The sequence below is a fragment of the Pseudorca crassidens genome, chromosome 2 (genome assembly GCF_039906515.1).
Source record: "Pseudorca crassidens isolate mPseCra1 chromosome 2, mPseCra1.hap1, whole genome shotgun sequence".
In the NCBI taxonomy this organism is placed as follows: domain Eukaryota; kingdom Metazoa; phylum Chordata; class Mammalia; order Artiodactyla; family Delphinidae; genus Pseudorca; species Pseudorca crassidens.
In genome coordinates, this window is record NC_090297.1 from 55,579,084 (window position 1) to 55,603,014 (window position 23,931).

General features: G+C 42.5%; 1 protein-coding gene across 16 annotated transcripts in view; it reads right to left on the bottom strand.

Annotated features, from left to right (window-relative positions):
• The window catches only part of LOC137218824 (uncharacterized), a 69,047-nt gene extending 56,813 nt beyond the window's left edge, over positions 1-12,234 (bottom strand). For 3 of the 16 annotated variants that reach the window (XR_010940871.1, XR_010940875.1, XR_010940874.1), the window contains exons 1-5: positions 11,988-12,147; positions 10,988-11,164; positions 10,496-10,567; positions 7,237-7,328; positions 4,101-4,527 (exon numbers count right to left, since the gene is read on the bottom strand). Coding sequence is in view for 11 of the 16 variants with exons in the window: in XM_067726431.1 (XP_067582532.1) it covers positions 7,237-7,328; positions 10,496-10,567; positions 10,988-11,164; positions 11,988-12,103 (457 nt within the window). In the remaining 5 variants the exon portion in view is untranslated. Of the gene's footprint in view, positions 1-2,445; positions 3,165-4,100; positions 4,528-7,236; positions 7,329-10,495; positions 10,568-10,987; positions 11,165-11,987 lie in introns of those variants that run through there. The other 13 variants (XM_067726431.1, XM_067726434.1, XM_067726432.1 and 10 more) reach the window with 9 other exon arrangements.
• Between the last annotated feature and the right edge of the window lie 11,697 nt (positions 12,235-23,931).

Below are 23,931 nucleotides of genomic sequence, written 5' to 3' on the forward strand. Positions count from 1 at the left end.
CTTCCAATGGGAATCTTCATAATCATGGTTTGGATATAGAAGGAAAAAACAAAGTGGTTTTTTGGTGCCTCCCTTACTCTTGTTCATGCTTAATGAAGAACTTAAGCATGATTCTTAACTTAACTTAAGCAAAAGATTCTTAACAGGTAATGGTGAAAATGAACTGTTCGGCGAGGATAAATTGTGAATATAAATGTACAGTTTTAAGGAAGCAATTTTTAGGGGAAAAAATCCTCTACATGAAGCACAGAAACATAAGAATCTTCTTGTCTCAAAAAGCAATTGATTTGGAAGAAACAAGTCAGTTTAGTAACGGTACAGACAAATTCGTGGCATATTTATAGTTGGTTGGTTATTCAGGGAAGCTCAGAACATACAAGGCATAGCAAAATATTTGAAATTGGCACGGCAGGGATCAGAGCTCACTTTCTGCTCCAACTCTGTGTGATATGATCAAGGTAGAACACTGCATGGGATCTGGTGGGGGCCATTCCTACCACCAAAATCTGATTTCCAGAGCATGAGTCCAAGTGAGAGCTTTGTGATAAAGTAGATACAATCCACAAATGATGCCTTTTACTCAGGGCTAATAAAACATGCGATCCCTTAGAGAAGGTTATTGCTGTCTATTTCTAGTCTCTATGCTTTTACTTATTTTCAAATTTACCCATATAATAATAGAAAAAAAACCTTTTGTGATGAAGAGCAAGCTACAGAATACTCCTTTTAATGAGGCTGGGAATAGTTGAGTGACAAGTCCAGTTAGGATGTTTATTAAAAGTTTATTTTAAAATATTAAAAGTTATTTTAAAATCTTTTCAGACATTGTATTTCTACATTTTGAGAAAAAGAAATAATATGCCACTTGAATGTTGCTTTGGTCATCAAAATGGTCATATATACATATACATACACACACACACACACACACACACACACACACACACGTTACGCATACGATACACACACACACAAAATTTCATCTTTACCACTGCTCCAAAGAGGCAGGCAAATGACGCAACTAGAGCATGGAAAGGTCCACTGAGTTGCCCAATGTCACCAGAAAAGGCATAAAGCCGGCACGAGATGCCCCATCATCTGCCTTCCTGTTGAGGCGTTTTCTTCACTCTACTTTTAGTACTTTCATTGTTATTATACTTAGTTTTCTTTATATTTTACAAAATTTTAAAGCTATGCTATGTGAGAAACTCTGGACATATGTCTAACAGTCTACTGATTAGAGAACTTTAAATGCATAAAGACATGGGAATTACATTTTTTTTTTTTTTTTTGTGATACGCGGGCCTCTCACTGCTGTGGCCTCTCCCGTTGCGGAGCACAGGCTCCGGACGCGCAGGCTCAGCGGCCATGGCTCACGGGCACAGCCGCTCCGCGGCATGTGGGATCCTCCCGGACCGGGGCACGAACCCGCGTCCCCCGCATCGGCAGGCGGACTCTCAACCACTGCACCACCAGGGAAGCCCGGGAATTACATTTTAATTGCTTATTTGAAACAGCAATTATCTTCACACTGAAGACTGTCTAAAGAAGAGAGCAATCAATTCAATCCTGCAACAGTGCTATTACCTTGCCCTTTTTATTTTTTTGGTTTTGGTGGTGGTAAAATAGACATAAAATTTACCATTTTAGCCATTTTTAAGTGTACAGTTCTGTAGTATTAAGTACATTCACATTGTGCAACCATCATCATCCTACTCCAGAAATTTTTCATCTTCCCAGTCACTCTGCTAAACGTGAATTTCCCATTTCCCCCTTCCTGCAGTGCTGGGCAACCACCATTCCTCTGGCTCTATGACTCTGACTGCTGTAGGAATCTCATATAAGACGACTCATACACTGTTTTATGCCTGGCTCGTTTCACTTAGCTATCGTCAAGGTTCATCCGTGTCGTAACATGTGTCAGAATTTTCTCCCTTAATAATGCTGAGTAATATTCTGTGGTACGTATAAACACTTTATCCACATTCATCGATGGACACCTGGGTTGCTTCTACCTTTTGGCTATCGTGAATGATGCTGCTGTGAACACGGGTGCAAAAATATCTGACTCCATTCACTTGGGTATATAACCAGAAGTGGAAATGCTGGATCACGTGATATTCCTGAGTTTAATTCCAGTCCTCCCATTCTCACGTACCTAAACTGAAGAATACAATGAATACACCAACCAAACACACATCGTGTGTATGTGTGTTTTAAACAAAGCAGTTGAAAAACCCCATCATATTTTGCTTGCATCACGTCTCACTTAACCCACTGGAAACCCCTTACATCTACGAACTGCCCCAAAGCGCCAAGGACCTCCAGGCCTAGGCAGGCCCTCTGGAGCTCACGCCCCAGACTGAGCCCAGGATTTCCTGTTGACAGGAAATGGGACCTCTAAATTTTGTTACGGAAAGAAACATGACATGTCTCTATCCACTCTTAAACACAAAGACGTAATTTTATTCGCACGATAATATGAATACTGTTCAACACGCAGGGCTTTTTTCTCCCTGTTTAAGTTGAATTTCATTCTGAACGTCTAATATTGACAAGCATCAAGATATTTTAATCAGGTTACTTTTTATGTTTACAAAAGTGGCACAAATGTCTCTGAATGCCACTCCAGAGATACTAATCCACACATCGCACTTATCCCAAATCAGTCTCTTAAAAGTCCCAAAAGATCTTAATAACATGTCTGCTCAGTACAACAAGGCAAACAACTACCCAACTCCTCTTTAGTCGCATATCACAAAACAGGGCAAAGACAGATGGAATAACATTCCCTGTGCTCTAGGGAAAGCACAATACAGGAACAGGGTAAGAGGGTTTCTGGGTCCCTGCCACTGTTTCACATGTCTCTTTCATCTTCTGTCTTCCTTCCCAGGCACGACAGAGCTCCTCTGATGGAAGGCAAGATGGCTGCCATCCTTCAGTTATCACAGTACTGTACCTTTAGAATGGACAGCATCAGCACTGTGATAACTGAGCCAGGGCAGCCTGTCAGTCACTGTGTCGGCTGGCAGCATCCTTTCCGGGTGGCTGCATGACTCCCTCTGAAGGCTCCCCTGGAAGTGGAAGACTACAAGATCCCCTTCCGGTTCGAGATTTGGGGAAGCAGAAGAAAAAGTAGTGTCACAGCCCAACAATTAGTGAGGCTGAAATAGTAAAACGCCTGGTTGAATTATATTAAGACAAAAGCTGAACATATGATTTATACATATTGATGAGCAACCACGAATACATCACATATGCTTTCCAGCTCTACTTCACAGCGTTACCTCTTCGGTGCACGGATTTGCTGATTCCATCTCCCTGACCTCAATCATTCATGCAATAAATATTTACTTAGGGTCTACTATATTCCAAGACCTCTTCTAGATGTCCAGGAAATGAAGATAAATAAGACCTGGTCCCTATCCTCAAAGTGCTCGTGATCAAACATGGCAAGAATACTTCATATCTGCCTAACATTCAGTAATTTTCTATGGCTTTCTGCTTTAGTTTTCACAAGAACCCCTATGAGGTTATCAATGAATTACTCATTAATTCATCACAAAAGGATTCTGGAATATGTTAGGTATCATCAGCCCATTTTACAGAAAGAAAATAAAAATCTAAGGGAGGTTAGGTGATTTACCTGATCATACCACTAAGTTATATTGAACCTGAGTTCAAATCCATGTCAAATGACTGAACCTAGTGTTTTTCTCTACCCCAACCTAGCCATTCAACTCCATCAAGGGAATATTCAGTTTACACAATTTATGCAAACAAAGTTTCTGAAAACATCTACTTTTTGCTTAAAATTTTTAGTTTTCTCAGCATCTCAGATCATGAAGCAGAAGCTTGTGGGAGTTTTATGATTTAAGAAAAACTAGCAAAAAGAATGACTTTTATTGTTCTTGCTCTGAGTGCTAGGAATATACTCAAATTGATGACACTAATGATGATTACATATTTATCACACCTGTGAGGTGTTTTCACTAAAGTTATGTCAATTTTACAGTTAGGATGAAGGATCGTTAACAACCTTTGGAATGCCTTTTAAAAAATCAACACATACACATCACTTGCTTTAAAATTATCTGTACCTTTGAGATGTACCCTGAAGTCATCTTCAAGGATGATGGACATTTTTTTTTTTAAGATTTATTTATTTTTCTCTCTCGCTGTGTTGGGTCTTGGTAGGCACGTGGATCTTCGTTGAGGCACGTAGGATCTTTCATTGCGGCTCACAGGCTCTTCCTTGTGGTGTACAGGCTTCTCTCTAGTTGTGGCATGAGGATTTTCTCTTCTCAGGTTGTGGTGCGTGGGTTCCACAGCGCGTGAGCTCTGTAGTTTGCAGCACGCAGGCTCTAGTTGAGGCACGCAAGCTCCGTAGTTGTGGTGCGCGCGGGCTTAGTTGCCCCGCAGCATGTGGGATCTTAGTTCCCCAACCAGGGATCGAACCCTTGTCCCCTGCATTGTAAGGCGGATTCTTTACCACTGGACCACCAGGGAAGTCCCAGGGATGATGTACTTTTAACAAAAAGGACAAAAAGATTCTGAAACTAGAATTCAGGCTTCAGAATAATCAACTTATTAAAGCCATGAGTCACTCATTTTTTTTCCATGTCAGTCATAAGTTCTCAAGTTATTTCAATATGAGTGTAACTTGACAGATATTTGAAAAATAACTGTTTTCAATTAGGCATTTACTCAGTTTCAAAGACTCATTATATGCAAATTAGATATTAGCTCTCTACTTCAAATAAGTCAGAGAGATCGACCAATTCTTTAGATCAGCACAGGTCAGAAAATAGCAGAGTACAGTGAGCCTAGCTCAACTGTTAAGTTTATGCGCTATGAAACTGACCTCATCTTCAGAAAAGGAATATCCAGTGAAACAATCCACCCACATACAAATTAAAACAACATTCTCTGAAGTGCAAAAATATGTAACAGTTAAAGAGGTCATCGCTTAGGTCTTAGCCAACTGATGTAATACAGAGTTGAAACACGAGAGGGCAATGAAGATTAAAAAAAAAATTGGATCCCTTAACCTAAGGTTCCTGGAAATAGTCGCACATTTTACCCAAATTATAAACATCTGTTACATGAACAAAGATATTGTGATTATTTGAGAATGAAATTTTAGATAGCTGATACATCAAAAAGGATAAAAAGATTACCACCGAACAATTCCCAGCCACAAGTTCTGTCAGTTTTGGAAAAGAGGAATACTTACTGTGAGATGCTAGAGGGTAAGTAAGTATGGGGACAAATAAATAACTCTGATATACTTAGTAGTTATTAGACTGTTCTTCACAAAGACTGAGTACTAATGCAACTGAATGTCTAAATATGAAGTCAACAAACCCGAACTTAATGTTTGTAATGTACTACAAAGTTGAAATTCACTCTATTAGCCATGACCAAAAATCAGACAACTAAAGATTTTTGGTACAAAAAGTAATGAGTATTTCCTTTACTTCCTTATTTTTCTCTCATTTCGTTTTCTACCTAAACTGGGCGTGGGGGGATAGGGCGGGGAGCCTAGAGGCCAAGTAATAACAAAAAGCAAACTGCCATTACTCTGTGATTTTCTCAGAATAACTCTAAAGCAGTTTCAAGGAAGAAAAAAAATGTGGGTTTTCAGAACTGTATTTTATAAATACTAGTAAACACTTAAAATGTTTTCTTTCTTCATGGAAATTATTTCTTATAAATGCGCATTTAAAAAACGAAATCTATCAGAAACACTTCTTTTTCAGCAGACTTTTCTTAAAAAAATTGACTTATTTTCATTTTAAAACGAATGATGGCAGGTGCTAATGCTACGGTACGGAAGTATACTGCACAGTGAGACAGGAAGAAAAAGATAATGACGTAAAATGCTTTCCTCCAGAGATCAACCTGATTTTACACTCAGTTCTTCTATGATGAAAATGATACAAGAACAATTTCTTCGTGATGCATGCACCAAATATTATCAACTAGAAAACCGAGTACTACTGGCAAACTGGTATACTAACAATGTGCTTTTAGACCTCGTGGAGTGCAAATGCACACACAAAAAACATGTCACGTCTCTCTTATCAATAGACCGAAAGTGAAAATACAGTGATTCTGAACTTTTAAGTATCTGATTATAGATTAAATAACTGGAGGAACCATGAAATGAACTGCTGGCATGTAAAATATCTGACAATACTTTAAAATTAAAATAGTTTAAACAGGTTAATTTCAATCCACTGGTCTTTTACTAAAGTGTGATGTTTTTTTCTGCCCCAACTTGAAAACCACAATCCAACTCAGTGACATTATAAAATGTGCGCCTTTGACCAAACTGTCATGTTATAAAAATGTACTGTCAACAGAAAGTGCTAAATGTCAACTACTGCTTTGTCAGAAATACAGAAAACGCATACCTGCGTTTCGTGGCAAAGCTTTGCTGGTAATAGTGTTCGAAAACTAACTTGTGCCAAGATTAGTAGGAAATCAGGAATAAGGGGGTTACACAATTTTTGCTTTCCTTAGGAGAAATAAATCAGCTAAAACGGCAAGGAAAAGCCAAGGACGACTGCCTTGGCCAAGTCAGCCCCAATTCTCACAGAGAAGCATTAACTGGGAGTAATTGCAGAGGGGGTGACATTGTTTTACCCATTCCAAGCACTGGCCTCTAAACAGTCATGCTGCATAACCTCAGCAGGTCATGAAGAAAAAACCTAACACAGAAGGTCTCTATACGATAATGCAGAGACAGAAAGAGGAATGAACTGGTGGGGATTTTAGTCCAAAAAGGCTCCAGGAGACTAAAAATCTAAAATAAATGGACCATCCCACTTCATGCTTAATAGAATATAATATTCTATTCTATGGGCCTTTCCCCTTTACATGTGCACTCAGAATACACACTTGTAGTCCAACTGTCTACTTCTTTCACTGTTGGATTTTGCTCGAGATTTAATTTTTTTCCCCAGATTTTGGATTTCTGTCTGCTCACAAGTCACTTTTATTCCGTCTCACCTCTGTTACCATACCCGTTTAGAAAAACCAATCAAAAATACACCAGCTGACTTCAAAATGACCCACCCCTAGCTAGTCTCTCTAAAAACCCTGGGTGTCTCCAATTAATCTATGATTTCCTCATTACTGGCAGCACTGCCATTTAGAAATGCTGGGTCTTACCTCTCAAATTCCCTTAACGGACAGCTAAAGGGGGCGATACCAAAGACGTGCACTGACCTCTACTTCTAGAGCCTTGGGCTGTTCCGGAAACACAATCACACTCCTCTTTTCTGCAGAGTCCACCATTCTCAGAGCTTCTATTCCTACACCTGGAAAAGGAACACATTTCTACTTGTAACACAGAGGTCCTGCACTCATTACGAAGTGCTATATCTTAAACTGTGATTTACTTTGGTACTATTTACATCTGATTTCCTCAAATCAACAGCATTGTTCCTGAAGTCAGAGACTGCTGTCTTCATGTCCTTCCACAACATTCATCACAGTCCTTTCCATAGAGTGCAAGCTCAACAAATACTTGCCTAATTCATTGACAAACTTCTTCATTTCCCAGGGATTCTCGAAATAGCTTATCAACAAACGTACATGCTTAATTCCTCTCTCTGTATGTCAACCGGCAAGATACTTGACAGTTTGTCATCTACAAAATGAGGGGAGAGTACTAAAGGCCCAAGTCCCTTCCACTGCCATTACTGAATCTCATTAGATAAAACCAAACTCCAAAGATAGCAACATCTCCATTCAGGTCGACATTATACTTTTTTGTTGGAGGAAAAGGGTCAGGAACCTTGTGGGCCCAATTACCACCAATGGAGCTATGAAGTGAGGGCAGAAAGTGAATGCAAAGAAAGAGAAAATAAACAAAGGTGGGTGGCATCACTAAGATGCCACCAGGTGTCATGACTGTTACAGTACCACGAACTGTTCTCTGATATATTTTGGCATGCCCGGGAACCTTTTACAAAAGCAGCTCTGGCCAGATATGTGGATCGCTAAGTTTTCCCAAGACACCCCTACCAGCCCTTCCAGCACCCGGGAAGTCTTTATTGACCTTCCTGCGCAGGGCACGCCTCCTGCGTAGAAATCTGCAGGGCAGTCACTATTAGTCTCATATACTGTGATAGTTAACTCTTGGTGCTCCCAAATCTCCAAATGGAAAATAACAGGGGAAAGTAAATGGTTGACAAACATGAAGGAACTGTATTTCACGCAGTCACCTCTTTTGAAATTAATCCAGGGAGAAAAAGGAGCAATGCTACAGGCCAGCAGTGTCCCAGAGAAGTAAAAAGCAAGCTATGTATGTAATTTTAGATATTCCAGTAGTCACATTTTGAAAAAACTAAAAAATAAACAGGTTAAAGTGACATTAACCATAAATTTCATTTAACACAATATACCCAAAATATCTTCATTGGAACATGTAATCGATATAAACATTAGTGAGCTATTTTACTTTTTTTGTACTAAGTCTTTGGAATCCAGAGCATATTCACTTATAACACATGTCAACTCGAACACTAAACCTTCATCAGAAATACTCAATCTGAATTTAGATTTCATAAAAGTTACAGCTTAAAAAGTAGATGCACATATCCAACTTGTTTCCAAACACAACGAAGTTTTCCAAAAACTGAATGGAACACCAATTTTTGATTTAAAAATCGACTTATCACCCTACCCAGATTTCAGGTGCTTGACAGCCACACGTGGCTAGTGGCTACTGCATTAATGCAGGTAGAGAAAGTCCTGTCATCCGGACTTTTTTTCAAACCGGAACCCTTCACCCAGCAAGTCATTCTACAGCACCCACCAGGTACTCAAATTATGCCAAGTATTTTCTGCCTTACTTCTAATCCTTATGGTCGTTAATACTTCAGTGATGATCATTTATTAAGCAGCCCTTCCTAAAGACTGAACAACTCTTTCTGCTCAGAGAATTCAGGGAAAAAAATGGAGACATCATGATTCAAAGATATGGAGTTAATTTTCGAGGTAAAGGTGGAAAATCCTGACATCGTTAATTCTTTGTCCAGGATATTAGTCACCCTGCAAAAGTTACAGGCATTGTTTATAGTAAGCCTCTCAACTTCCATACTCACAACAGCTGTCACTGCATCCTCAGATTCCTCGCCTTCAAAAGCTCCCTCCCCACCAACAACCTCCTCTATCTCTAGCAGACTCTCTAGAGCACATTCTAGGAGCCCCTCTTTAATTCATTCTGAAAAGTACTTGTTACTGTTGACATACCGAAACACATGAATAATTCAATAAAGAATCTAGAACCATCTGATTAATCATTCATCGGTCTAGGTACCCAACTGACCTTGAGAAAAGCATTTCGTGAATATACGTGGAAAGTATCCCCATACCCTTCCCCCAAAGAACCAATTACTACAAACACTACAGCTTTCTCTACCCATGTCAAAGTTCAGTGTTCCTCCTGCAGCTGATTTAAAAGTTGATCTTCTAAAAGGAGCTGGATTCCTAAGGTAGTTCTATTTTGAGCCTTCTTCCTGTTCTGAAGCTAAAGTTGGAAGGGCTTAGGTGGTGATGTCATGGAAGGGAGACTGTTGGCTTTCACAGAAGGGTCTCCTCCTGCAACTCTGGGGATGTTCATGTGGGGGACACCAGCGGGAATGTGCACCTCTCGTCGCTTTCCCCTCCCTCCCTTTTGAGTCCCAGCTATTCATTAGCCAGCAAGAAAACAAGTTCAAATAAGCACGCAAACATATTTACATATTTTACTTGTTAAGCGTCTCAAAAATGAAAAGACCAAGGAGAAGGAAAATGCCTCGCACCAGGAAAAAGGGGTGACAATCCACCCCCCCCATCCGCACCTCCCTAAGTATCTATCATAGGACTAGGGTCAAAGGGTGGGGGGGAGCAGCTGATAAGAAGAAAAAAGGGATTATAAATCCAGCAAGCTTGAAGAGGGAAATGCTGTTGGGGATACTCAGGACAGAAGGAAGACCCCTGGCTCCCTTCTCTTCCACTGTTTTCCCCTCCCTTTTGGAATGGAGGAGATTTAGGGCAGGGTGTGCCTTCTGCTTGGGAGGCGTGCTTGGCTCTGGAGAACCAAGAGGGGCCAGGGTGGAGCCCAGAAAAAGAGAGCCAGCGACTGGCTGCTTAGGCCAGATTCTGGACTAAGCTCTTAGTGGAAGAATAAAGGGGGCTGTGGCGGAAGAGCAGACGATTCCATTGGAAGACCCACTGGGGAATGCAGAACGCACACTAAATCCAAGGGGATCACTTCTCTCTCAATCTAAACCCAGCAGTTAGTTGCCGGGTGGTGGGGTGCAGGTCCAGAGGCAAGAGAAAATCCCAACACATCTGTAGACCACAACTTGCCGGGGTGGGGGGATGGGCGTGCCCAGCGCAATCAGCAGGTGAAAGCAGCACTTTCTGGCCAATTCTGGGATGGGATGGTTGGCTAAGAGCTTTGGGGAACACAGGATTTCCCGGTTTCTCAGCTCACCTCTCTTCCAAAGCGAGGAATAAACACAGGTGTGGTCCTTCTCCAAGAAGGTGGCAGCCGGCCTGCGGGTAGCTGAGTGAGGGAAAAGATTCCTTGGCCGCGGGAAGGCAGGGAGAAGCCCTGGGGTTAGCTACGGCCGGGAACAGGCGGTCTCCGCCAAGTCCCCTCCCCCTTCTTGAAAAGCGACCGGGACCGGCATAAATTACAGCCACGCACCCCCCTCCCCAATTACGCTTCTAATAAAAGAAACAGCCTCTCATGTCTAAATAAAAACTGAAAGCTCTGGCTGATGGAAATAAACAGGTGAGCCCCGAAAGGAAGCGGGAAAAGATTGGGGATAGGAGAATGAACGTGCAGAGAAATCCAATCTTCCCCGCCCTCCCCGCAAACCCCTCCTCTATCGCTCCGGAGAATCTGCGTGGCAGGTTGTAAGCTAAAAATGCCACTCTGACAGACCCCGTCTCCCCGCCCCGAGCCCATTCTCCCTCCTACCCCAGGGTCCAGCGTCCCGGCCTCGTGGTAGCGCCCGGTGCCCGCGCCGCGCAGGGCTCACCCTCACCCCGGACCGCCACCGCCGCCGCCGCCGCCGCCGCGGGGACTCCGGTCTTCCTCTCTCCTCCCTCCCTCCTCCTCCTCCGCCTCCTCCTCGCAGACTCCTCCCGCCGGATCCTTCATGTAAACAACATCCAGGCTCTATTTACAGTCGCCGCCGGACGGCGAGGGACCCACGCCAGCTGCCTGGAAGCAGGCGGGGGTGGGGGAAAAGCGAGTGCGCAACATTTACACATACCCGCCCCGCCCCTCCGCGCCGCCGGCCCGCCAGGGGACCTGAGCGGGGCACCGGGGGTCTCCCCGCGCCCTTGTCCAACCTGCGTCGCTCCTGACACCCCAGCGAGGGCCAGAGGGAAACCGCGCAAATGCCGATGGGCGAGGTCACCCCCACCCCCACCCCGCAGGAAAAAAACACACCCCAAGCACAACAGACCCAGCCCAGCAATACCCTCCAAGTCCGTGCGAGAGTGCGGGGTCCCAGCTCGCTCAGTGCCGCCGCCGCGGCGCCCCGCCGCCGCCCACCCCGAGGTGGCGAGCTGCGTGCGGTCCCCCGCGGCGGCTGCAGGCAGCCGCCCAGCGCCGGACAGCGGCGCGCCCTCGGCCCCCGCCCGGCCCGCCCTCGGCCCGCCCCCCGCGCGGCCGCCGAGCCGGCCGAGCCCCGCGGCGGCGTGTGCGTGTGCGCGCGTCGCGGCCGGCCTCGCCGGAACAGCTCTACCCGGCCCCCGGCTTCCCGTGCCCCCGGGCGGGCGGGTGGCGGGCTCTGGCGCCGCGAGACCCGGCCAGGAGCGGCCCGGCCAGCTCTCCACCGCGCCGCAGGGGCGCGCACACGGACGTAGACACTCGGCGCACGGAACCCCGCGCGGCCGCACGCCTCCCGCCGGCGCTCGGCTTGGCGCACGCACCGCCACCCCCGCGCCCGGCACGCCGCCCCCACACCCACCTGCGCCCCCGGGGGTCTCGGGCCCCCCTTCCTTTGTTCTTCAAGCTATTTGCATGAGGATTATCTAATGACGCAGCAAGGATACAACGTGCTCGCCACAACGTGACCGTCGCCATTTTTCTGTTTTTATTCTATCTCTGCCATGTGATAGATTGGGGGGGTGGGGGTTGGAAAAGAGAGAGACAGGATTAAAAAAAAAAAAAAAACTTCCGGGTCTCATGACCGGGAAGGGAGAAAAACAAAAGAGACAAGACACAACTCCAGGGGAATGATGTGTGTGCGCGCGCGCGCGACTGCGCGCCCTTGCCTCCTCTGCTCAGAGGAGGGAGGCTCCCGCAGTGGGCAGGGAGCATCCTCCCACCTCGGGAGCCCTGTGCCCCCGGAGGGTCCAGCTCGAACCTTGTAGCCGTGGCGGTCGCGGGTCCCGGTCTCACACCCGCCACCAACGCTCTGCGAAGCTGTCAGCCTTGTCCCTTCCTCTGGCCGCCTTCACTTGCCGGTCCACCCCAGAGCTCGCGCTCTCCCTCCCGGGCGGTTGTACCGTTCTGGGTTACGTGCAGAGAAGTCTCACTAACACCGTGAAGGAGGAAATGATCAAATTTAAAGGCTACTGTATTTCCCAAGTTTTAAAATAGTTTGCTTCCATGATGTTCTGCATAACAACCGCGTGGCAACACACTAGGCAGAATCTAATATTGGTTCGAATCCTTCCTTCCTCTCTCTACCCCCTTTTCTCTCTCTTCCCAAAGCGGGACACACCCTTGTGTGGTGGTCCGTGGGGTTTGTTACGTGGGGACGGACCTTTCATCGCGGATTGACTTATTTAGAAAGAAAATTTTAATAAATGGTTGTTCAGGGTCATTGTTTAAGAAGACAGTTGCATGGAGCAAGGTGGATTCGTGTTACACTCATCTCATTCACATTCAGAGGGCGTGATAGGCATTTCATTCTCTCCCAAGTCTCGTGTTCACGGGTTGCTGAAAAAAGTATTTGGGAACTCTGCCACATTTTTCAGTGAGATATAGAATTTTGTGCTTTTGTTTACTACTGTATTTCCTTTGGGCACTTTCACTTTTGTTTCTCTTGAGTTTCCTTTCTGGTTTCTTGTCCTATTTAGTAATTCTGAGCAGAAATGGACTTCAGAGTTGATTCGGGTGTCTCACTTTACAGGCGAAGAAACTGAGGCCCTGCGTAGTGAGGAGTTGCCCCAGGTGACACATTTAATTCGAATTGAGCCCTACTCACCTGATACATCTGGTAGTGGGGTGGCGATGGAAAGTGGGGAGGGGGGACGGGAGTTAACTTAGCGACGACGTATAGCAGCAATTCTGCTTTGTGAAATTCATAACCTAGAAATTAAAGATGGAGAACACTTACCAGATCATTCACGTCTTAGGACTGGTGTGAACTGATTGCTTCTTCAAACCCCCCTTCCTTGTGCCTTGACTCCAGCGTATCTGTTAATTCAGGTTCTCCTTCCCCTTTCCATGCGACAGTTTGCCGTCTCACTAAACAACCCTACATGATTGCTATGAAGTAATTTTATTAGAATCACAGAGATGACCACTCCCCCTTTGTGCACCCACTGTGTCCCTTTTATATTTATTTCCTGGTGCCTTTCACACTTCATTGTACAGGACAGTTGATGTACCTCCCTGAACTAGAGGGTAAGCTTTGAGGGTCACGGCCATGTTCATCTTATATCTCCCATGTTTAGCACCCTGCCTGGCAGTGAATGAACCAGTGAAGGTCTGAAGAGGATATTTTCTATAATTCCATCCTGACCATTTCTTGGAAATTTCTTCCATGTTTTTGGTGAAAGCGGAACACTGGAGATGCTTTTTGATTCTTACACCTCTGCGGACCATTTTTTGGCTTCTAATTTACAGAGCCAAGAAAAACATAATTTGCTTTCTCAATTTTTTTTATTAAACCAACTGCTATCTCCCCTCTTTTTACCATATTTGGTTCCTCTTCAAATTCCATCTAATTCATATAATTAGTTATGCCAACACTTGCCCTTTGAGTTTTGCTTTCATAGACTCCAAAAGTTTTACTTTCATAGACTTTCAGTTTGGTGAGGTTCAAACTGATTTTACTCTGCTCAGCCTGGAATTAAATGATCAGAGGCAGCATTCTTTATGAGACTCGGATTCTTCCTGGAACCCAGTGAACTAAGTAAGGAGGCTGGCAGTTGAGCAAGCTGAAGAGGGCTTCTGGAAAGATGTCAGCATCTGGACAAAAAGTGCACATTTGCAACTTTAAAGGATTGGAGAATAGCTGATATATGTAATTACAGCTTGGAGAAGGATCTGGACTGTCACAGGTGAGCTCAGACACATCCAGATCGATGAGGTTCCATTGCATATCTGAGCATGAACTGAACGTATTCCTTTGGATAGGGCAGACAAGCTGATATTACTGATCGTAACATCTAAAGTTCATATGTTTCATCCCAGATAATAACAGTGTGATAATAATTTTAAGGGCAACAATAACAACTTCCAGCAAGGTGGAGATGAAGCCTAATTATATGTCATGTCATGTGCTCCCTTAAATACAAAGCTCAACAGAGAAAAAAGGGACACAGCTCAAAAATATAGGGAATACCTCTATACCTCTTGTCTTCCACATCCGTGCACTCACATCATTATATTCTTTATCACACTTTAGTCCTCTGGGGTATTACATAGTTGCTGATAAAAGAGAACTCTTATAGGCACTCCAACAATCTTCTTTCATCTCTCCAATACACACTTGCAAAATGCCAATTCTTGGTGTGTGAGATGAACTTTGGAATCAGGTCCTAATCTCAGCTCTGCCAAATCTATTAGCTGTGTCATCCTGGGTAAATTATTCATCAGTTCTGATTCTCTGTTTCTTTATGCATAAAATGAGGATTACAACACCTACCTCAAAGAGGAGTTTTTAGGACTGAAATTTAATAAAATATATGTAAAGACCTCTCATGGTACTTGGAACATAATTTTTAATAACAAGTAGCTGTAATAATGTTGTTATTGTATTTACCCCATGCACTTTTTGAATTATTCTATCCCTTTTGGCTTCCTACTCTTGACCCTTCAACAAAACTGCTAGTAGTAAAAGTTATGTGACTATGAAGATAAATGAGAATAAAGTCCTGCCTTCAAGTTCACACTTCAGCCTTGGAAAAGATACATATGCCAGTAACTATACTGATACTGGAGGACTGAAGACAAGTACTTGGTTCATACCACTTTATGATGATCTACCTGAGAAATACTTAATTAAGATCTAGATTTATTAACAGTCAGGCACTGACAGTACTTGTGGAAGCAGTTAGGAAAATACCAAACAAAACACCTCAAAAGAAAAAAAAAACCCGCTCATTTTCACACAAATGAGGAAAATTACATTTAAAACTCCCTCTAATCAGCATCATTATGCAGCTTTCGAAAAGTTTTCTGGTCCCATAGATGAGGCAGGGCTTCTTTTGCCAGGTTGTGAAAAATATGCCAGGTTGTACCTTTGATGTAATGTTGGATAAATGTAGTTAATAGGAAGCACTTCTGGTTGTTAATTAATTAGATCGCTTTAATCAAGAACTATTTTGAGAAACTTATTCCCAGCCCTGGGTCAGATGCTAAGGAAACAAAGATGGTGAAGATAGACTTTGTCCTTAAGGAACTCATTCAACAAGTGTTTGTTGATTACCTTCTGGGATGTGATGGTGAGCAAGACATGAGCTTACTACATGGAGCTGGATATATACACATATCTTTCCATCTTCCTCAAGAAGTATATGACAGGCACAGGGTTTGGGCAAGACAAAATATATCTATTCCTTGCCCCACCCCCAAAGTTTTTTGTTCCTTGAAACAAAGAGCAGCTCTGGAAAGAATAGTTTGGTTGCTGTTGCCCACATGAACCTGGAAATCTCGCTAGCATTAGGCAGAATTGTGAAGTGAGCAGTTATTTTCAATTCTCCTTGAGTCTGGGCTATTTAAATAGCTTTCTGGTCTCTCAGTTCCTGTCTTTCTGAACTATTTTGTTCTTCAAAGGGCTACTCTAATGGTGATTCTAAAATACAAACCCGATTATATTATTCCCCTGCTTAAAATTTTTCATGGTTCCTCATTATCTGCCCAGCATAGCACGTAAGATTTTTCGTGGTCTTGCCCTGCCAAGCCTTCTAGCCACATCCTCCAGAAGACCCACATGTAGGAGTGCCAGATTTAGTAAATACAACTACCGGCTGTCCAGTTTAATGTAAGTTTCGGATGAACAACAATTTTTTGGTATACATGTGTCCCCAATATTGCATGAGACATACTTATACTAAAATATTCATTGTTTATCTGAAATCCTGATTTAAAGGGGCATCTTGTATTTTACCTGGCAGCCCTCACTACCCATGCCAGCCAGATTAATTAACTTGCCATTCCCCACTGGTCTCTTCATGCCTTTATCAGTGCTTGAGAGCCTCTCCATCCTGCCCCTTATCCACATGATATTCTCCTGCTGCTTCTTCAAAAGCCGGTTATGGGATCTGTAACTCTGCAAGGGTGAGCTTAGAATCCAGTGTGCTGGGGATGAGCCTGGCCACCTGTGAGCCTGGTTTAATACCTGGGCTTCTGCCCTAGTTCCTGTTCATCTTTTCCATTCTCCCTCCTGAAACTGGAGTTCTGCCCTGAACCTCCGTTTATTTGGCTGGGACCCACACGTGGTTTTGCACCCTTGCCAATTCTCTCCCTGGGGCTGTGGGGCTAGATCTTTTCTCCCAGCTGCTGGCTGGGCTCCTGACTAAACTAAATAGATCATTGAAACCTGTCTGAGATTCTGTCACCTTCCTGTCTTGCCTACTACAAAGGCTGAACAAGAGACTCAAATAAGATGAAGTTTGTGAAAGTGGATTGTAAATTATAAAGTCTCCATGATGGCAATTTACATTAGAAACTAATTTCAAGCTCTTCACCTGGTTCTATAAAGGAAAGCTTCTCTCTAAAGTTCTCTGGATTTCCCCTGTGTCAGGCATATATGCTTGGTGATATATGATGCTGAAAATGATGTGGAAATTTTCCAAACGTCCTCTAATTTTGATTAGTGCATTCAACCACTCTGGCTATTGCATTATGAATGGATCTAGACTAGTGGCTTTAATTTTTAAAATTTTAATTTTATGATCCAGGATGTACCTCTTCATAATGGAAACCAAGGTCTTGTGAACTATGTCATAATCTGAGTGTGTGTATTGAACTCTGATATTTTCTCTTCTATTTCATCTTCTAAAAATTGGTGGACTTCCTTGGTGGCACAGTGGTTAAGAATCCACCTGCCAATGCAGGGGACACAGGTTCGATCCCTGGTCCGGGAAGACCCCACATGCCGCAGAGCAACTAAGCCCATGCGCCACAACTACTGAGCCTATGCTCTAGAGCTCGCGAGCACAACTACTGAGCCCACAGACCTAGAGCCCACACAACCCAACAAAGAGTAGCCCCTGCTCGCTGCAAGTAGCGAAAGAGTGCACACAGTGACAAAGACCCAGTGCAGCCAAAAATAAAATTAATTAATTAATTTTTAAAAAATTGGTTAACCCACGATATTAATTTCATAACCCACGAATAGGTTGTGACTTGCATTTTGCTAAGCGCTGGTCTGAACAATCCATGACGTTTCCTGTATTATCCAACTGACCAGGACAGCTGTCAAATGTCAGCCTCATGTGGTGCAGTCCCCAATAGGAACCACCTTGCCTGCAAGGGGAGTTGAGCCCACCTCACTGAGATAAGTCACAGTTGTCCCTTTTGATAACATCAGTAAGCAGAGTGCTGCAGCCAGACTTTCTAACCTGCCTGGGGTTAATATACAAAATTTCTGGCAAGGCCATTTATAAAGAGGGATAGCTCAAAATTATCACAAATGGCAACTACATTCATTTCAGGATAGAGGGATATTGTTTGGGGGCTAATTCTTTCTCAAACTTAAAAAAAATTCATTCCTGGTTGGGTAAAAGAGTCTTTTAGTTTGCTGAGTTTCCACATTGATTTCGTAGTTAAATGTAAATGAAAGCTCTCTCACTCACTGCTATGATTTGGTTTTACTCTCCTTTCCCCTAAATGGTGAGCAGGTTAATCTGATATTCAGAAGCTGGGCAAGAGTAGGTTCCAGAAAAAATAAAGAAAATGTGTAGAAAGGAAGTATTTTTCAAATGGAGTGGAAAGAAGACAGTTTATGTAAGGAATTCTTATGATACAGGGAGTCAATCCAGCTGCTAGAATTTAGGATTTTCTCCCACCTACCCCACCCTCTTCTTTTACTCAGGGCTGCCTCATTCATTTTTCTTTATGGTAGGGTTTTATTTTTGTCGGTTTTGTTGGCCTTGAAAAAACCAGATCAGTGGTGGCACAAAAGATGGATTGGAGATGAGAACAGGAGCAGAGGAATCAGAGGCAGCTAGTATAGACAACTGTTTGGCTACAAAAGCTAACAGAGAAATAAGGTAATAATCAAAGGAGGGAAATCAGGTCAAGGAGAGATTTTTGTTTGCTTGTCTTGAAAGTGCTTGAAAAATTTCATATACTGATGGAAATGATCCAGTAGAGGAAAAGATCATGATGTAGGATGGAGGTAGGATTTGCTGGTCTGGTGTTCTTGAGTCCACTGGGGGAGGGGGAGAATGCGTAAGTGGAAGCTTTTACGTAGGATCACGGAGCATGCAGGAAGGACGGGGTCTAAGCATGTACACCTGTACGGACATGTGGATGTGGTAGGAGCAAGTGGAAGTTCTCTTCTGATTCTTCAGTTTTCTCAAGAAAGAAGCACAGTCATCAGCTGATAGTGAAGATGCGGGAAAAGAGAGGCACAGGTGTAAAACAGTCCATTAGCAGAAAGTGAACGTATGACTGTAGACTGCAGGAAAATGAATGGATCAGGGAGATGGAGGATGTTAGCTGGGGAACAGTAAGGGTCTTCTTAAGTGCCTCATGACAAGCTTAAAGTGAGACCAGAGTGGGTAGAAAGTTGGATTTAACCAGTGCTGTGAGTTTGCCAACAAGTATGACAGAATTAAGGTGATCAAGGGAGTTTAGGGAGTGATTATGTCTATTGACTCTGAATTTTAAGCTGAGTAAAGAGGGAATGGAGAACCACAAGGGGCAAAGGACAAAAAAAAAAAAAATGGTGCCTAAGATGCTCCTCCCTCTGGTCTTTGCATGACTGGCTCCCTCTTGTGATTCAGCCATTCTCTGATGTCACCTTTTAACTCTCTTCTGAGTACTTAACATATTTTCTTTTTACGCACACCTTGGAGACACTGCAAGTTAGGTTCCAGACCACCTCAATAAAGTGAATAACACAAAAAAAGCGGATATGACAATAAAGCATGTCACACGAATTCTTTGGTTTCCCAGTGCCTATAAAGGTTATGTTTACACTTAATGTTATCTACTAAGCGTGCAATAACATTATGTCTAAAAAGAATGTACATACCTTAATTTATTTTTTTGGCTGCGTTGGGTCTTTGTTGCTGCACGCGGGCTTTCTCCAGTTGTGGTGAGCGGGGTCTACTCTTCATTGCAGTGCACGGGCTTCTCATTGCGATGGCTTCTCTTGTTGTGGAGTATGGGCCCTAGGCAAGCAGGCTTCAGTAGTTGCAGCACGTGGGCTCAGTAGTTGCGGTGCACGGGCTCTAGGGTGCGTGGGCTTCAGTAGTTGTGGTGCGCAGACTCAGTAGTTACGGCACACGGACTTAGTTGCTCCACGGCATTTGGGATCTTCCTGGACCAGGGATAGAACCCTGCATTGGCAGGTGGATTCTTAGCCACTGTGCCACCAGGGAAATCCTACATACCTTAATTTAAAAAAACTTTATTGTTAAGAAATGCTAACCATCATCTGAGCCTTCAGTGAGTCATAATCTTTCTTCTGGTGGAAGATCTTGCCTCGATGTTGATGGCTGCTGACTGAACAGGGTGGTGGTTGCTAAAGGTTGGGATGGCTGTGGTAATTTCTTAAAATAAGGCAACAATGAAGTTTGTGAAATTGATTGACTCTTTCTTTCACAAAAGATTTCTTTGTAGCATGCAATGCTGTTTGATAGCATTTTACTCACAGGAGAACTTCTTACAAAATTGGAGTCAATTCTGTCAAACCCTGCCACTGCTTCATCAACTAAGTTTATGTAATATTCTAAATCCTTTGTTGTCATTTCAACAACTATCACATCATCTTCACCAGGAGTAGATTCCATCTCAAGAAATCACTTTCTTTCCTCAACCATAAGAAGCACCTCTTCATCCACTAAAATTTTATCTTGAGATTATAGCAATTTAGTCACGTCTTCAGGCTCCATTTCCAATTCTGTTTCTCTTGCATTTTCCATCACATCTTCAGTTACTTCCTCCACTGAAGTCTTGAACTCCTCAAAGTCATCCATGAGCGTTGGAATTAACTTCTAAACTCCTGTTACTGTTGGTATTTTGACCTCTTCCCATGAATCACAAATGTTCTTAATAGCATCTAGAATGGTGAATCCCTTCCAGAAGGTTTTCAATTGACTTTGCACAGATTCATCAGAGGAATCACTATTTACAGCAGCTATAGCCTTTTGAAACATATTTCTTAAATAATAAAACTTGAAAGTCAGAATTACTCCTTGATCCATAGGCTGCAGGATGGATGTGTTAGTAGGCATGAAAACATTAATCTCATTGTACATCTCCATCAGAGCTCTTGGGTAACCAGGTGCATTGTAAGTGAACAGTAATATTTTGAAAGGAATCTTTTCTTCTGAGCAGTAGGTTGCAACAGTAGGTCTCAACAGTGGGCTTAAAATATTCAGCAAACCATTTTGTAAACAAATGTTCTGTCATCCACGTTTTGTTGTTTCACTGATAGAGCACAGGAAAAGTAGATTTAGTGTAAGTCTTAAGGACCCTAGGGTTTTCAGAATGGTAAATGAGCACTGACTTCAACTTAAAGTCACCAGCTACATCAGCCCCTAATAAAGAGTCAGCCTGTCATTGAAACTTTGAAACCAGGCATTGACTTCTCCTTGCCAACTATGAAAATCATGGATGGCATCTTTTCCCAATAGAAGGCTCTTTTGTCTACATTAAAAATCTATTGGAAACAACAAGCAAGACAGGAACACAAACCCACCCATCAGCAAACAGGCTGCCTAAAGTCGTACTAAGCCCACAGACACCCCAAAACACACCACCTGACACGGGCCTGCCCATTGGAGGGACAAAATCCAGCTCCACCCACCAGAACATAGGCACCATTCCCTCCCACCAGGAAGCCTACACAAACCACTGGACCAACCTCGCCCGCTGGGAGCAGACACCAGAAGCAAGAGGAACTATGAACCTGAAGCCTGCAGAAAGGAGACCTCAAACACAGTAAGTCAGAGAAAATGAGAAGACAGAGAAATATGTTGCAGATGAAGGAGCAAGACAAAAACCCACAAGACCAAATAAATGAAGAAGAAATAGGCAAGCTATCTGAAAAACAATTGAGAGTAATGATAGTAAAGATGATCCAAAATCTTGGAAACAGAATGGAAAAAATACAAGAAATGTTTAACAAGGACCTAGAAGAACTAAAGAACAAACAAATAGTGATGAACAACACAATCACCAAAATTAAAAATACACTAGAAGGAATCAGTAGCAGAATAACTGAGGCAGAAAAACAGAGAAGTGAGCTGGAAGATAGAATGGTGGGAATAACTGCCATGTAGCAGAATAAAGAAAAAAGAATGAAAAGAATTGAGGACAGTCTCAGAGACCTCTGGGACAACATTAAACACACCAACATTTGAATCATAGGGGTCCCAGAAGAAGAAGAGAAAGAGAAAGGGTCTGAGAAAATATTTGAAGAGAATATAGTTGAAAACTTCCCTAACATGGGAAAGGAAAGAGTCAATCAAGTCCAGGAAGCGCAGAGTCCCATACAGGATAAACCCAGGGAGAAACATGCCAAGACACATATTAATCAAACCAACAAAAATTAAATACAAAGAAAAATTATTAAAAGCAGCAAGGAAAAAGCAACAAATAACACACAAGGGAATCCCCATAAGGTTATCAGCTCATCTTTTAGCAGAAACTCTGCAGGCCAGAAGGGAGTGGCAGGATATATTTAAAATGATGAAAGGGAAAAACCTACAACCAAGATTACTCTACCCGGCAAGGATCTCATTCAGATTTGACGAAGAAATTAAAAGCTTTACAGACAAGCAAAAGCTAAGAGAATTCAGCACCATCAGACCAGCTTTACAACAAATGCTAAACAGAACTTCTCTAGGCAGGAAACACAAGAGAAGAAAAAGACCTATAAAAACAAGCCCAAAACAATTAAGAAAATGGTAACAGGAACATACATATCAATAATTACCTTAAATGTAAATGGATTTAACACTCCAACCAAAAGATACAGACTGGCTGAATGGATACAAAAACAAGACCTGTATATATGTTGTCTACAAGAGACCCACTTCAGACCCATACAGACTGAAAGTGAGGGGATGCAAAAAGATATTCCATGCAAACAGAAATCAAAAGAACTGGAGTAGCAATTCTCATATTGGACAAAATAGACTTTAAAATAAAGACTGTTACAAGAGACAAGGAAGGACACTACATAATGATCAAGGGATCAATCCAAGAAGATTTAACAATTGTAAATATTTATGCACCCAAGTAGGAGAACCTCAATACATAAGGCAAATGCTTATAGCCATAAAAGGGGAAATCAACATTAACACAAAAATAGTGGGGGACTTTAACACTCCACTTACACCAATGGATAGATCATCCAGACAGAAAATTAGAAAGGAAACACAAGCCTTAAATGACACATTAGACCAAATAGACTTAATTGATCTTTATAGGACATTCCATCCCAAAGTAGCAGAATACACTTTCTTCTCAAGTGCACAGGGAACGTTCTCCAGGATAGATCACATCTTGGGTCACAAATCAAGCCTCAGTAAATTTAAGAAAATTGAAATCATGTCAACCATCTTTTCCAACCACAACACTATGTGATTAGAAATCAATTACAGGAAAAAAACTGTAAAAAAACAAAAATACATAGAGGCTAAACAATATGCTACTAAATAACCAAAAGATCACTGAAGAAATCAAGGAAGAAAGAAAAAATTACCTAGAAACAAATGACAATGAAAACACAATGACACAAAACCTATGGGATGTAGCAAAAGCAGTTCTAAGAGGGAAGTTAACAGCAATATAACCTTACCTCGAAAAATGAGAAAAATCTCAAATAGAGAACCTAACCTTACATCTAAAGCAACTAGAGAAAGAAGAACAAACAAAACCCAAAGTTAGTAGAAGGAAAGAAATCATAAAGATCAGAGCAGAAATAAATGAAATAGAAACAAACAAACAAAAAAAAACAGTAGCAAAGATCAATAAAACTAAAAGCTGGTTCCTTGAGAAGATAAACAAAACTGATAAACCTTTATCCAGACTCATCAAGAAAAAAAGGGAGAGGACTCAAATCAATAAAATTAGAAATGAAAAATGAGAAGTTACAACTGACACTGCAGAAATACAAAGGATCATAAGAGACTACTATGAACAACTATATGCCAATAAAATGGACAACCTAGAAGAAATGGACAAATTCTTAGAAAAGTACAACCTTCCAAGACTGAACCAGGAAGAAATAGATAATATGAACAGACCAATCACAAGTAGCAAAATTGGAACTGTGACTAAAAATCTTCCAACAAACAAAAGTCCAGGACCAGATGGCTTCACAGGTGAATTCTATCAAACATTTAGAGAAGAGCTAACACCTATCTTTCTCACGCTCTTCCAAATAATTACAGAGGGAAGAACACTTGCAAACTCATTCTAGGAGGCCACAATCACCCTGATACCAAAACCAGACAAAGATATCACAAAAAAAGAAAATTACAGGCCAATAT